General features: G+C 35.2%; 1 protein-coding gene across 11 annotated transcripts in view; it reads left to right on the top strand.

The window, feature by feature from the left end:
• LOC140160919 (arf-GAP with Rho-GAP domain, ANK repeat and PH domain-containing protein 1-like) overlaps positions 1-16,376 on the top strand; it is a 163,291-nt gene that overhangs the window by 123,471 nt on the left and 23,444 nt on the right. For 9 of the 11 annotated variants that reach the window (XR_011860033.1, XR_011860037.1, XR_011860034.1 and 6 more), the window contains 7 exons: positions 9,912-9,984; positions 10,452-10,524; positions 11,011-11,104; positions 12,081-12,317; positions 14,357-14,462; positions 15,143-15,227; positions 15,972-16,136. Coding sequence is in view for 2 of the 11 variants with exons in the window: in XM_072184264.1 (XP_072040365.1) it covers positions 9,912-9,984; positions 10,452-10,524; positions 11,011-11,104; positions 12,081-12,317; positions 14,357-14,462; positions 15,143-15,227; positions 15,972-16,136 (833 nt within the window). In the remaining 9 variants the exon portion in view is untranslated. The remainder of the gene's footprint in view (positions 1-9,911; positions 9,985-10,451; positions 10,525-11,010; positions 11,105-12,080; positions 12,318-14,356; positions 14,463-15,142; positions 15,228-15,971; positions 16,137-16,376) is intronic. The other 2 variants (XR_011860038.1, XR_011860032.1) reach the window with 1 other exon arrangement.

The following is a 16,376-nucleotide window of genomic DNA, read 5'->3' as shown; positions in this document are numbered from 1 at the left end:
AATTGGCAGAGATTATGGTTTGTCCTCAAGGGAAATCTCTCATGTTTTACTCTGTTACCAATGACAGTATAGATGAAATTGACTTGAGGAAGGTTGTCACACTGAGTAAGTATACAATAGACAATTCCAGTTGAAATCCATACACCCTCTGTCATAGAAGACAATGCCTTACTCTCCTGCAAATGGGGTGTGGATTTCAAATGGAGAAACCCATTCAGGTAACCCCAGTTGAAATTCACACTCCTGTGTAGAAGTTTAAGGGCATGTGTTCCATTAGGAGTGTACTGGATTTCAAAAGGAGTTATTTTGTTATGTCTAACTGATTTATGAAGATTTAATTTAATCAGTTGGCATCTGTATATAATTATATTATGCTTTTATACATGCATATATACATGCAAACACAACCCCAACCCCTTTCTCAAACTTAAACACTGTCTCACACACCCTACCCCAACACACATTATGCACGCACATGCCCTACATCACATTGCAATGTATGAATAAACACTCTGATTTGCAATAGTCAAGCCAAGCAATTTATATCACATTGTCAGACTTTTCTTAGCTTAATCATAACACATTCCCTGGTCATGTGTAACATGATAATGAAAGAAGAAATTAATATCAGCAATTTAAATTATCACAGCGATCCCTCGAAGGAGTAAAAATATGTTCAAAATTAAGAAATGGCTTGAAGTGAAGTCAAAGAAATGGTCATTTTGTATTTTTTCATATCCAAAACAAATGGCTTTAAAAAAAAGAAAATAGCATTGTTGCTAAATATAAAGCACCATTCAATTTTGTGTAGCTACAAGTGTCCGTACAGACAGACTCTTCCAACATTCACTAAAATGTGATCTTTACCCCTTATTAGGTCATGTTCGGTCTTATCACTTGCCGGGTATGTTAGCACATTAATCATTTAGAATATTCTGATGTAGCGAATCACTGCTTCATGGCAGTTTACTAAGACACCAACATTGCACACAATCTTTGACCTTTACTGATGTGAAAGAAGGGTTATGACCTTTAACCTTTAATTGGATGTCATGAGACCACAAACGAGTAAGAAACAGACCATGTGCAATCGATTGTTCAATGAAATGCGACAGGCGAGACTGCTACGCAATTACCGCGTATTTTCACGGTCCATCACGTAATCGTGAAAGCACAAAAAGCTCTATCTGTGAAGGCACGCGCGCTGGCGTGATTATTAGACACGACACGATCGAATAATCGGCCCTCATGAATATGCGAGAACTCACATCATACAATACACAGGGACTTCGACTGGTTGTACGTGGTCTGTTTCTTTCTTGTCTGTGCATGAGACATAAGATATGGCCAAACTTTTTCAAAAAACACTGACCTTTATATATCTTTGTAAATTAAGAAGAAATTTACTTTTCACCAGTAACTGTGAAAGATGTTAACATTTACATCTATAATTATTACATTTTCAATTTGCAGCTGCAATCATCTTATCGCAATACTCACCATCTTTCCCAATCCAAGTATTACCAAACATGAGGATAGAAGAACCCTCTAAAATGTCAACTATCCACATAGATTTGTTATATCATTATTGAAATTGTTATATGAATCAGTCTAAATTAAAATCATTCTTGATTAAGTTTTTAGGCGCACAGTAATATAAGTTTCAGTTTTGATGTCAGTGGTTTATGAGACTGATTTTAAGATAATCCATTTACAGGCACAGAGCTACCATTTATGGGCAATTTAGCCAGTACTTTGTACCTGTCATCACAGGATAACAGTAAGTTGTGTACCACACTGATGGATCTACTTTATTGTGCTCCACTGGTTGGTTTTTGTTTTAAGGACAAAAATAATAAGCCAAAAATGCAAACATTTTCATTTGATATTGGTAACATTGCTTTGAAAACATTGCTAGAGTGAAATGTTTGTCAATCTATTGCAGTGCTTTAAACAATATCAAAACTGAAGCGCATTGCACTGCTTTTAGCATTCTTATTTTGCTGATTTATTAGGAAGTAGAACTAGACATGTTTACTATGATCAGCTCGTAATAGGCAAGAATTATTTGTTTTTTATCTCTTTGCGTGTCAATAAAGTCTCAACTTCTGCATAAATTCACAAAAGTGTGTGTTAGTCACACAATACACAAAAATGCAGTTCAGGTAGGTGCTGCGCCCAGCTGTGTGTACTCCATTCTGCAACAATCTATGATATTATGTGTCCCGCCTATTACAAACTGATCATAGTTATAGTCTTAACTGTCCTAAAGAGGCAAAAAGTGTACCTGCAATCTGTATGTTGCCTTTGAACCCTGGGACACTTGCATCTATGGTGGTGAGAATATTGATTTGCATTGCTTTTGCAGATCTAAATATCCCAGTTGAAACATGAGAGCAACTTTAAAAGAGTGATGGTCATCCTCAACCAGAATCCTTGCCCTAAACTTAATCTCATAATGAGCTATTTCTGTTGTAATTCATATACCACCTATGGAATTCATGTCTTTAATCTCCCACACAGGAGGTGTAGATTTCAAATTGAGTCACCCGTTCAGGTAACCCCATTTTAAATTCACACTTCCTGTGGAAAGATTAAGGTCATGTCTTTCATAAAGGGTGTATGAATTTCAATTGGAACAACCTAATCCTAACCATAAAACCCAACCCTCATCCTAATGTATGAGGGGGGTGTCAGTTATTGCAAAAGCAGGCACCAGTGTTTTAGACCCCACAAGGTTGAAGTATGTTGGACAGTTTTGACTTCCATTGTTTAAGTTTGCTCCTCAATGTGTGTGCAAAAGAACTCTTTCCTTGTGGTGGTGGGAAAAGAGGAAAAAAATGTTGGATCGGAGTTTGGAAACTAATACATTTTACTGTTATTAACAATGACAACCATACACCACAACCTTTAGGAAATAGTCTTATTTATTAGTATGTATGTATTATTTTGAAACTTATACATTCTCTTACTTCACTTGATTTATAAAAAGAAATTTGACACTAAATTACATTTTTATTTCTGTCCTTAAAAGTTTGGATTGGTTGTAAAGTGTTATTGTCACATTTGAAAACATGCTCATTCGATGTAATGTTTTGACATCTTCTAGAAAATGGTTGCTGTTTGGAGCACAATTCTAGTCACTATCTGTGTGGAGCTTCTTGTAAACCACTGGTCTTATAGCACATATTTTAAAACTCGACATCATGATCACATTAACAATCATTAATAACAATAATTACAAACTGTGCAGCTAAGCTTTTCAAAATTAATATTTTATCTTTCATTTAAGTTTTGATACAAAAATACATAAATACAACCTGTTTGAATAGACCTGGCCTACTGTATTGTTTGAGAACTGACTCCTATGGACTCAGATGCCACTTTTAACGGTCTCTGTTTTACATAATGAACCATGCATTGTGACTGAAGTCTAATCTCTTTTGCAAAAACACATGTCGAGGACTCATTGCAACAAAGCCTCATCTGCATTAGCTCTCCTGGGTGCTGTTATGCATAAGCACTATTGCATTTACATACAACATCACCCAGGGAAGCTAAATGGAGAGGTGGCTTTGTTGCACTGAATTCCTTTAGATGTAATTTGTAGTTCCACTACTTAAGTAAACCCTTCCACAGCATAGTGATGTCAATTTACCCAATTAGATCTGATGAAATAGTATTCATGACAAAGAATACAAATTCTGCCACTGTTGAAATTGCATATTTTACACTGTAATAGAAAGAAGGACTTCAAATATAATTAACTAAAGTAGTGACATGTGGCCATTGATTAAGAAACTATCAGAGGAAATTTTTGTGACTGAAAGAAAACAGAATTCAGCATCCATAAGCTTCATTTTAAGTTTGAACAGTGTGTGTTATAAATCTCCATGAGTACTTGTTGGTGTGTTTTGGCAGAGATTAAAGTTGGCATCCCTTTTTTGTAAGGGATATAGACATGGCAATAAATATTTGTGTGTTTTTTGGAAAATGGTAATATGAACTTTCTGATGAACATACAGAAAGAAAAATAGAGATTAATCAGCGCAAGTGGTCATTGGAACAATAAGTTTGGTATTGTAATATTTAGTTGTATACAAGAAAAGAGGTGATCCAATTCTCACAACTCATATTGATATTTGAAGAAGATTAGAGTCGACATTGTGGAGTGATTTTGTGTCAATATGTCAAGTGTCAATGGAAAGGGGCAATTGGGATATTCAGTTGAAATCCATATGCCCCTATGGAAGGCATGACCTTAACTTAATCTCCTGCACAGGGAGTGTGAATTTCAAATGGAGTCACCCATTCAGGTAACCCCATTTGAAACTCACGCTCCCTGTGCGGATGATTAAGTTAAGGTCATGCCTTCCATACGGGGTGTATGGATTTCAACTAGAAAAGTTTTTGGGTATCAATGTCAGGTTCTTTATTAAATGGAATCTACTGTTTATGTATATTTTTGTCTTCTTGATTAATTGTTCAGCGCTGAGTACAACTGCAGGTAAATGATGACTTCATTGTTGTGTCCACCATGGGTTGTTTGCCATCAACATCTGTTTGTTAAAATATCAATCACAAATGTAAACATTTTTGCAAGAATATTTGTATAAATTCAGCCCAAATATAAAATTACTCTGACTCTATACCCAATGTAGTAGTGCTACATCTCGAACTAGATTTGAAACTTTGTGAAGGTATTTGACAATTCAGGAAAGATAATTCAATTCAGTAAAGACAAGGGCCCCAGGAAAGACAATTCTACTGCAAATGTTGACATTTGTGAATGATTATAGAAAGAACCATCTGTTGAAAATGAGCATTATACACTTTAACAATTGCAAGTGAATCATGGTTTGGAGTTCATTATAGTCCATCTGCATGATAGAGGGGCCATGGAAAGGTTTTCTGTACAAAATATTGTGTCTAAAGCTGCTCTAGTCTATAAATTGGGCCTCAAGGAAAAACAGGTGATTAATTGTGTTTTCAACTGATTGAGTTCCCAGGTTAAAGAAGAAATAAAACAAACAAATTGCTCAGTAGGTATAAATAGCTCATTTGGTCATTATTATATAGCTCATTCTTTTTCTCAAGAGTTGACACAATTCCTTTGTATAAAGTATTGCGTGTCACTGGTATATAAATTACTCAACAAGCACAAATAGCTTTGATCATTAATTATAGTCATTAGGTTTGATCATTAAGTATAACTCATTCTTTTTCTTATAACAGCTGAAGTAATTATGTTAATATCGTTTTGCCCGTTATAATACCATCAGATCGCATTGGTATGGTTTATATTTCAAATTCAAATACCTTTCTCACACCTTTTTGGTTTTTTTTAATTTGTTTTTATTTGCCATAGACAAAAATGAGCAACTTCAAATGTCTTGTATTATTTTTAATTTCTAGCTTACTCATTGTAGGATTGAGAAACTTTATTGATAACTTTATAAATATAAAAATATAAGGGAAGTACTTGCAGTGCTATAGCATGGAAGAGTTGACATGCTTTATGTAAATAGTATTGTGGAGCAGCAAAGTAGACCACTTATTTTACAGAAAATCTCTCTCATACTATCATTTATAAGTAGTGTAAAAGGGCTGATAATTGGCAGCTAATTTTTGCACTCCAACTATCATCAAATTCCAGTGTGCATTTGCTCAAAACTATGTTGCACAATGCCACTGTGTGCTGTAAGTTACATAGAGTACGATGAGTATTGAAAATGCACACCAGTATTGGTGATCTACACATAGTATCAATTCTGGCACAAAGCATTTTGAGGAATGTGAAAATGTGATGCCAACTGGAAAAATAACATGGAGACCATAACTTTATTTATATACCTCATATATAGATTCCTGTCATCTGATTGGTTGAAAAAGCAGTCATTGAATTAACTATGCCCGCAAAATGAACTATGGACCGGTCCATGGAAATGAACTATGGACCGGTCCATGGAAATGAACTATGGACCGGTCACGTGTGTCACGATCAAACTGCGCGTTTTTCCCAGCGTAAAATGATATTACGCGACGCGTGTTAATGTTTTCACGCTATAATTACGCAGAAATGCAGATTGTAATCTGTGTGCCGTTCGCATTGAAAATATTAATTTCTCTTCACAAAATCGATGCTTTTAACCAAACAGATGACAAGAATCTTAAGATTTGGTATATAAAACAAATATTGACTGCTTTTTATTCGGGGCATGGTTAAAATTATAGGCCCGCCGTGATCTCAAAACCATGATTATGACCTTGGGCCTATAATTTTAACCATGCCCCTCATAGCAGTCAATATTTGTATAATAACTGGTATTATTTGTACAGACATGATGGTATTGATATCTAAAATTAGAGGAATAGTTATATTTTATTATTTTTGGGAAATTATTTTTTAAGTATGCTGGGTAGCATACTTGTATATGCCATATGGTGGCGGGGAGTTTTAATAAATGCAGTAGTCATTGGAGACAGGGCAGCTTACTAGGCTAGAAAACTGATATAACAACAAAATTATACACAAATATACAAACAGGTACATGCTTTATTAAACTTTCTTATCTTCAGCCATGTTAACCTTTTGGTTTGTGTTTTGGGTTTGCTTCTACTAACTTAGCTTTGATGCTAGGCAATATCATTTATTATTTCATGTATGCTTAGAATAATAATATGATAACAGGCATCTGCTGGATTTGAATACACAAGTTACTTTGATTGATTCAGGGCTCAAGATGTCATAAAGGCTTAAAGCCTAATTGTATATTAAAGCCACATTGTAACATTTCCATAAGAAATAAAATTTTAATTTTGACAGGAACAGATAAGGCAAAACAAAGAAAATTACTATTTAATTCCAGCGCATATTGTGCTAATGCTTGTTGCTCTGTCAACCGTGACTGAGGTAGGTCATTTTGGTGTGTTATGACCTTCCTTCACACCATGTACGTACCGTGTTATGAGCATTCCGTACACATCCGACTAATATTTCGATCGTAATAATTAAAGGACATACTTTGTCATTGTATTCAAAATCTCATTTGAAAAAACATTGAGGGAATACTCTACAGCCAATGTTACAATATGGCTTTAACTATCAGATGCAAAGAAGACAATTTAGTGTTTCAGCAGGGAGTAACATTGTTTGTTTTAATTCAGAGCAGATGTATCATGTTAAAAAATTGCTTTGTTTTGAGAGGTTAAACTTGAAATTTTATGATTTCTTGATTTTAGTTTGCTGGGAATATTGTTCTACATTAATTTTGCAGTGATTGAGTACATGAAGGCTATCAGTACATAAGCTGTTAATTTAAAGAATATTGGTCAATTGAGGACCAAACTATGTTGGACTCAACCACTATGGACCAAGAACAGTTTAAATTTTGGTCTCATATGCGCACACCATAGCACCATTTTGAACATCAACCAAATTCTCTTTAAATTCTTAAATATTAATTTTGTGTTTGTAAACATTTGATTACAAATCAGGACCTCATGTGAGACCAATACTTTTGTATTGAAGGAATTGCTGGAGTGGTTGGGTTCAAATTGTGCATCTATGCTTTATAACAACATTTTCCCAACCATGTGATAGCTTTATTAAATACAATGCAAGCTTTATGATCAATTCATATATATCATGCCAGTAATAACCACATTTGTTACATCAGAGGAGCTTGCAGATAAGTGACACCATCCCAGTTACTCTGGGTCGTCATCTTATATCTCATTCTTCATTCTGATCCTATTTATTTTGTTAATTCCATTTAACTCTAATTCTAACGTAAACTGTAACCTAACCTTCAAAGTGAGGATTGTGATGGTGTCGTCTTATCTAAGGTGCTACCAAATCATTCATTCTGATCCTAATTATTTTGTTAATTCCATTTAACTCTAATTCTAACGTAAACTGTAACCCAACCTTCAAAGTGAGGATTGGGATGGTGTCGTCTTATATAAGGTGCTACCAAATCATTGATATTAAGAAATGCACACAGAGTGGGCACCGGGAACTACTAACAGGTGTTTGGGATCCATGATTTGATTAATGTAGGAATATTTATGAAAATTCAGATGCAAATCATGATAAACATCATTTCAAACATAAGGCTACCAATATCTGGCCTATAATGGGCTATTCTGGTTAAAATCCATACACAACTATAGAAGACATGACCTTAATCTTCCACACAGGGAGTGTGGATTTCAAATGGGTCATGTCTTCCAGGGATTGTATGGATTTAAACTGGAATAGGCCAATGCCAGTTTTGAATTGACACTTTCAAAATGACAAGTTAACTTTTTGAAATATGATCAAAGTATCTTAAATTAGGGCAAATAGATATTTCAGTTTTGCATCTGAATTCTTCACATGGAGTATGAGCATTGGGTTTCTATTGGATGTCACTGTTCCATACATGACCAATCAATCAGTACACTGGGATTGACAGTAGGTTTATGTTAGATGCATATGCACTGAAATCCGATTGCCACTGTTAATAACAGGTTCATGCTGGGTATGTGACAGAGTTTTGGAAGTCCACAGCTTAAGCTCTGTGCCAAGTTTCTTAATATCACATCATTCATTTTATTTATTACATGGCTAATTTGGATCCAGATGATTTTGGATAATAAGATGTGTACATAGTAATACCTCAAGCAGGTGCACATCTGGATCTATTTGTCAAAGTTTTGTTCCAGTGGAAAGCTTTGGCAAACTGACCTAATTTAATGTTGTTTGCACCAGCAACACTTGGGATTGAACCAGTACACTCGTGATTTCCTGTTGAGATTGAGTTACAATATAAAGTTACAAATACATGTCACACATTGGATCTTTGTAATAAGTTCCTACTCCAAATCCTATTCAAAATATAAAACACTTATTAACACTTATTTGGTATACAGAATGTATCTGTATGAGGTATCATAACATATGATGACTTTCAATGATTTGTTTTAAGCGTGAATTGATTTGGGCCAACATGTGCCATAGGGATAGATCTGGCTTTATGGGAATCACTAGCTACATATCATGCAACCTTTTTCCATCAAGCCTTGTTCCAACCATTTCAGAGTGTGGTGCTGCTTGCATGAGTAGCATAGGGCTATTCTAGTTGAAATCCATACATACCCTGTGGAGTTATGACCTTAATCATCCACACAGTGGGTGTAAATTCCAAATGGAATCACCATTCAGGTAACCCCATTGGAAATTCACACTCCCTGTGTGCAAGGGGTGTATGGATTTCAACTAGAATAGCCCATAGCCAATCCATTTTAAGTTTGATTTAGTAAGGCTTAACACTTAATAGATCAAATTGTGAGAGTGTTTGTAATTCATTGAGAAACATGCCCCTGGGTTCATTTCACTGCATGAGCATTGTGCTCATCCATGATCATGCATCTGAATCACTTTGAACAAGGATTACTTGGCTCAAAACAAAGTGAGTGTTGTGTGTGCGTGAGCCTGTCTAACATGTGCTTTCTGGTGCATTGCTAGAAAAGCGCAAGATATAAAAATGCACTTATTGGGCATGCGTTTGCAGGTAGAACCTCATTTTGGTAGCAAGATGGCGGATCTGTGCAAAGAGCGAATAAACATATGATTGTTTATATTTAGTTGTTTTGAGTTGAAAATATGTTGGATTGTTACACTTACTGGCAGAGAAGAACGCACTTAATTGTTTGCATTTTAGCTATCGTCGATCAGAGCAAGGGAGTGCCATTCTTTTCTGAAAGCCAGTGTAATTGTTTGAAATTATATTTTTTTTAGAAATTAATCAGATTTCAGCAGAAAATAAAGTCATTCATTTTTCAATGTCATGAGTTGATCAAAATTTTGTTATGATTTTGTTGTTGTATTCAGTAGTAATTTGTGTGTTTGTTTTGGTGCATTACAGGTAGACAAGAAGGATCCGACAGAAATTCTACATCAGAATTTAATCAATATATTTCAGTGGTGCTACCTGGAAAGTAAGTCCTGAGTGAAATCATTTGTAATTATAGTGTAAAATATGTTTTTATATTATATTTTGTATCTTTCTGTAGCCCTTTAAGACTGGACTATTTGTGACCCCATGTCAGAATTGTGTCATATGTCTCACCCGATTACTCTGTATTATCTAACGGTGTGCATGATTAGTTAAGAGAACAGGCATAAACAATGTTGATCTTGTTTATGCCCAGCTGCTATAGCGTGACAATCGTGGTATAGAAAAAATGTAGGATCCGCATTTTTTAGAATGTTCTGTCTTATTTTTTAGAATTGATATTTTTACAGAATTGAGGACATAATCATTGATTAAACCCTAATTGTTTGTAGTATTGTATGAGTCTAATGTTAGGTTTAGTATTATTGGAATATATAAAAGGTGACATAGGATTGTTTACCAAGAAATGATATGGAATTGTTATTACTTTTTGCTTATCTTTCGTTACAGGATTGTATATTTACGAGCAGAAACCAAACAAGCCAGTGATGCCTGGTTTGGTGCCTTACAAAAAGCTGCTGCAGTAAGTCCAATAAGCCATGAGTATAGGGGAACATAAATCACCCCATGGGTTAGGTTAGGGTGGGTAGGATAGCACAGGAATGGAGTTATATAAACCAATACATTCAGAACACTAGTTACTTACTGGCTTCTGTTATGCAAAACTCACTCGGTCATTTAATTAGGCACTGGAACCGATCAAAATTTGGTATTGTAATGAGCAAAATCCCTGTCTAATATGTGTTTCAGGCGATTTACCAAATGCGAGTAGCGATCAAGTTTTCGTATTGTTTTATTATATCAACAGAGGGCGATGTTACTGATTACTAATAGTGAAAAACATTTTTGCGTCAAAGACCGTATATTCTTTGATTCTATTTTGCAATATGCTGTGATCACGCCATTTATATACAGTTAAATGCAGGGAGTTCTCATAATTAGTGTCAAATGGGATTAAAGTTGCGAGATCTGTGATTAACAAATATTATATTTTTTCTCTTTTCTTCAGCACAAAGGCCCAGCTTTAGACCAGCAACAACTCACAGGTGAAAATGTACCCATCATAGTCAGTGAATGCATCAAATTTGTAGCTACACATGATGGTAAGTCCACCTAGTTTGATCAGCTCGTAATCGGCGGGCCTTATAACATCACGATTGATATCAATATATTTTATTTTGAGAATTGTCTTGTGATATCTCACTAGAAGCATCACAAATTATTTATATTGTCCTATACTTTGTCTACTTTCTTTAACATGTAAAATATAAACGGGGCAAGTCAGCTTAAACACTCTTAACAAGGGCCTACTTTTCGACATAGTGGTAAAAGCCTAACAAATCCCATCGATTACAAGCTGATCTAGCTATAATCATTTAATCCATCTTTATTGAGGGTGGAACTGCATTCTGTGACCAGCACTGCTTTCCAAGCAGGCCCTCATAAAAACTGTATATGTCTTTAAAACTCGTACTGGTACCTATTCTTTTCAAATATAAATATTGACAATGATTTTCTTCTCTCAGAATTTTCTGTTGAAATTAAACTAATGTTCAATTATGCTATAAAAAAAAGTGTCAAAATATAGTTAGTCAGTTAGTCATCCTGAAATTGAGCATTTACCCTTTCTCCAAATACCGTAACCACTCGGGGTGATAGTATTTAACATCCTTGTATTTTATCGTTCTCAGCAACTCTAAAATGACCATATCTCTGGCATTGCACTGGGGTTTTCATCAAAATAAAGCTCTGAAAATGGCATAAAATATTGAACCTGAAAGCTGAATTTTGATTCTGCCCAACAAATGACCCATTTTGCTTGATCGCATCACCAATGTGCATGCTTGGTTATTTCTGCTGTCATGCAATCATGAATAGTGGCAATTTAAGACAAAGTATGCAATGACAATGTTTGGGATATGGGCAGATTGTCACCACTCCCTGATATTGTTTTTATTCAATAAAGTACCTTAAGGCGGTCAATTTAAATTTGGTTATCTATACAGAAATTTCAAATGTTTTATATTTCATATTATGTTAGATGGTTTATAGGTCAAATTCAATCTTCTTGTTTTACAGGACTCACCACAGAAGGTATCTACAGACTCAGTGGCACAAGTAGTATCATCAGCAAACTTGTCAACATGTTCGCTGAAGACCCACGAGGTGTCAGACTCAACCCAGAGGATTACACCATCCATGATGTGACAGGCGCCCTCAAGAAGTACTTCCGCGAATTACCAGATCCGCTGATGACGCAGAAACTGTATAAAGAGTGGATAGACAAAGCTGGTGAGACAATCAAGCCAAATAAGAGTAAGGTGGAATTCTACACTCTGCATGGTCTATGGCAGATGATCTTGCAAGCATTTGTGGCTCTTGATGTCTTGGTGATTTTGTGAAATGGACTATTCCAGTTAAAATCCATACACTCCCTATGGAAGATGTGACCTTAATCTTCCACACAGGGAGTGTGAATTTCAAATGGGGTTACCTGAATGGGTGATTTGATTTGAAATCTACACCCCCTGTGTGAGAGATGAAGGTCTTGTATTCCATGGGGTATATAGATTTTAACTGAAATAGCCCAATGTTGTTTGGTATGGTTTGATGTTAATGTTAGATGTATGGGAAATAAAATTGGGAGGGCCTTTTGGTTATCTATGTGTGGAGGAAAATGGCGTTGAAGATTATAGGGAAGAAAATGCATGTGACATGCATGCCATCCTTCTTGATGGTCACAACTAGAATTTGTATGCTGTACGTATCAAACATTGTGGTGTGCCCTACATTTGATCCTTTGAAATGCGATTTGGCACAAAGGGTACTTTCACTTTGAAAAGTCGTCTAGTTTAAGACACTTACACAGATATACAGACAAACTCACCATACTTGTTTTGACCGGCAAATGAAAACTTGGGATTTTCAAACCTAGGACCTTTATCTTGGACCTATCTGAACAAGGTCTTTGTGCACCTGATACTCTGTGCCAAACTGTAGACTGTTTGAAGTTTTACAATCCAAATGAGATGTAGCCCTACACTGGCAAGTGAGACATGGTCTTTTGTGTATTTTCCTCTATTTGTAATTATGCTGGTAGGGGAATGGTACCCAGGACCTCCATGGTTGCTAGGGTATCCACTGGTAGTCTGCATCTTGGATTTAAGGCATTTACCAACACACCCCAACATTCATACCCCACACACACAGAAACATACAAACACACCTATAATTAAAACATTACAAATACGGCAGCATGTTTTTAAACTGTTCTGTTGATACGCGAGGCAATGTTGGTGTGAGTATTTGAAATTAAGTTATGGTGTTGATGAAGTCTGTTAATGAAGTTGAAATCTGTGGGTGTTTAGCTGTATCAGAGCATGATCATTATTGCCTTCCATTGTCATAAGCATGCACAGTGATATGATTGCACTTTCTTGTACTAATGTTATTAATTTAGTCATTGTATATTTTGTAAATTGCTCAATTTTGCATTTAAGGAAACAGTTGCAATAGCAACGTTTTGTTATTTTTATCAATTCAATTATTACTGTTTGCTAGGGTTCATAATTGGGAAACATGAAACAAAATAATAGGCTAAATATCATTACTGAAAGTTCTCATACAAAATTCAAAACTTACTATATCATCTGGTATAAGGGCGTCATCTGGTTATGACATCACTCAGTTAAGATCATAGACCAACTGTCAGGTCAGTTTGAGAAAACATTCTGGAAGGATGTGAAATGTCCATGCTTTGAAATTTTTTTTAATAAGTTTATGATTTAGTTTGAGAACTTAACTATTAAATCATGATAAACCTTTTTAAAGATTTACACAAGAACTAAATATCAATATCAGTTTATTGAATATAATGTAAGAATAATATAAGACAAACATTTATGCTAGTGTTTAGCCTATATATCATATGTTTATAGTATTTCTCATAACAATTAACTGCTTACGAAGAGGGAAGCTTTTATCCCATTTGTATCATAATTATTTAAACCACCATTATTGAAAAACAGAAGTTGATGTTCAGATATTTAAAGGAGTTCTTTTGTCAAAAGAGTGAAACAATTATTAAAAATCTTAATATTTTTAGTCAGTGGGACAACCAAGAGTGGAATTCTGTTTTGAGGAAAATTCTTCACTTTCATACTTTGTAAGCGATGGTTTTATTTGGTACAATTATTTTTTATGCTTTGAAGATTTTGGAAATCTCTTCTTTAGTAGCTGCATCAAAGCATGTTTGTATGAGTTGAATTGGTAGTATGTATGCTAGATATCACTGATAACCATTATTGTTTGGCATCTTTATTTCATTTATATTTGCCCTTGTTTTTCCTGATTAGAATGCCAAGATCATGATACAAAGCTACAATGGTATCATTACTTACTAAGAGAGATGCCGTCTATTAACTATGACACACTCAAAGTACTCATTGGACATCTCAGCAGGTAAGACGGTATATCTAGCAAGTATTAAATTATGTTATTAGAACATCACTGAAATCACACTATAAAGCTATAATGGTTTCATTATTTACTAAGAGAGGTGCAATAAGTTTACATATTAGACGCTGCACATCTCAGCAGGGTATTCAGCAGGCCCTAAATAGTGGGGTTAATAGCAGTATTAATTTTGCTCAAATATTGCAGTTCTGAGGAGCTTAGTGGCTTTCAATTTCAAAGACCCACACATTAAAATCCTATGTAAGATAAGGATATCCAGCAATCCTCTATTGCAGGGTATTTTAGCAGTATTATGCTCAAATAAGGGGGCATTTTACCAGTTTGCTCAAATGTTGTAGTTCTGAGCCCTGGGTAATGTGTATAAATGCAATCATGCTTATGATTAACATTATCCAGGGGAGCTAATCGTCGTTGGGCAGGAAAAACCTCCTATGTGTCATTGGCCTCTGAACATGTTTAAAGCAAAACCTCCTATATGTAACCAGTTGGTTGTTTTGTTTTAAACACGTTCTGGGGCCACGAACACATTGGGTTTTTCCTGCCCAACAACGTAATGGTGATGAGGCTTTGTTGCACTGAGCCCTCAATTGTTTTCTCTTTATATCCTTATTATCTCCTTACATCGACTTGTTAAAAGTACCATGTATTGTATATTTCTTCAACAGTGTATCAGCCTATGCAACAGAGAACAAGATGTACACCAAGAACTTGGCTGCTGTCTTTGGACCCACTCTGATGGCTTCATCTGATGTAAGTTACCCTTAGAATTCAGACTGGTGAGAATGTTTTTAGAAGTTTAGAGTTGCCCAATTTAGTGTTTTATCATCATCATCCTTGATTTATGACATTGAGAATTGAAACAAGTTGATCACTGCTAAATGTAAATGTTTATTGGAGGTGAACAGTATTTTTGTCTTAACAAATTATTCATATGTTCTGTTTGCAGTGATTGCAGTTGAAATCCATACACCCCATAGAAGACATGAACTGAATTGTCCACACAGGGTGTATGAGAATTTCAAATGGGTTACCTGATAGGGTGACTCCATTTGAAATCTACACCCCTGTGGGAGATTAACGTCATGTCTTTCATATGGAGTGAAGGGATTTCAACTTATGAAGGGATTTCAACTTATAATTTGAAGGGTATTTATACTCTTTACAAAAATCTGATGTCAAAGATTTGTTGTTAGATTTTCTGATTTAACCAATCACAGACAGTGTCTCTATTAGGTGTTATCCACTTCACTCTGTGACTTCTAACAAAAGGGGCTGGTTCCTGTAGTATTCCTCATTCAAACCAATTCAATGCACAACCTCAGAGTTACCTACATGACTTTGGCAAGCTATTTTGAAAGAGTCATGGTTGCACATGCAGGTACTTCTTTGTAAGTCCTAAACAATTGCTGATAGGATATGCAGCTTATAGAACACAGATAACCTCTATTATCTATTCCCAGAAATCATTACTATTTCATTTTCTTTCCACACCAGCAATCTTTCCACAACACAGACAAGGAAATCAAAGTAATAGCTGACCTGATAGACTATTACACATGGCTATTTGGAGTATCAGATGAGGAGATCACTAAAGAGAGAGATAAAGAGGAGAAATATAGAGATGGATTGGCCAAATTAAAAGAAGCACAACAGGCTGCAGTAAGTGCTGCTTTTATATTGTGATTTTGAGATATGTAGAAATATTGCAATCTACAAAGAGATTCTTTAATAACAGAATTAACCAATTACAATGGATTTTTAATGATGTTTTACCATTTTCCTATTTTCTTTTGTAAAAATATGTGCCCATCTCTTTATCCTTGGCGTTTGGGGCAGACTCCCTTGAATTAACTTGTTGGGAGGGGTTCTCAATTCCCCTGTACAACAAGTCTTGTTTTT

Source organism: Amphiura filiformis, chromosome 9, assembly GCF_039555335.1.
Source record: "Amphiura filiformis chromosome 9, Afil_fr2py, whole genome shotgun sequence".
Lineage (NCBI taxonomy): Eukaryota > Metazoa > Echinodermata > Ophiuroidea > Amphilepidida > Amphiuridae > Amphiura > Amphiura filiformis.
Note: the sequence above shows the minus strand (reverse complement) of the source record. Positions and strands in the feature narration are given on the sequence as shown.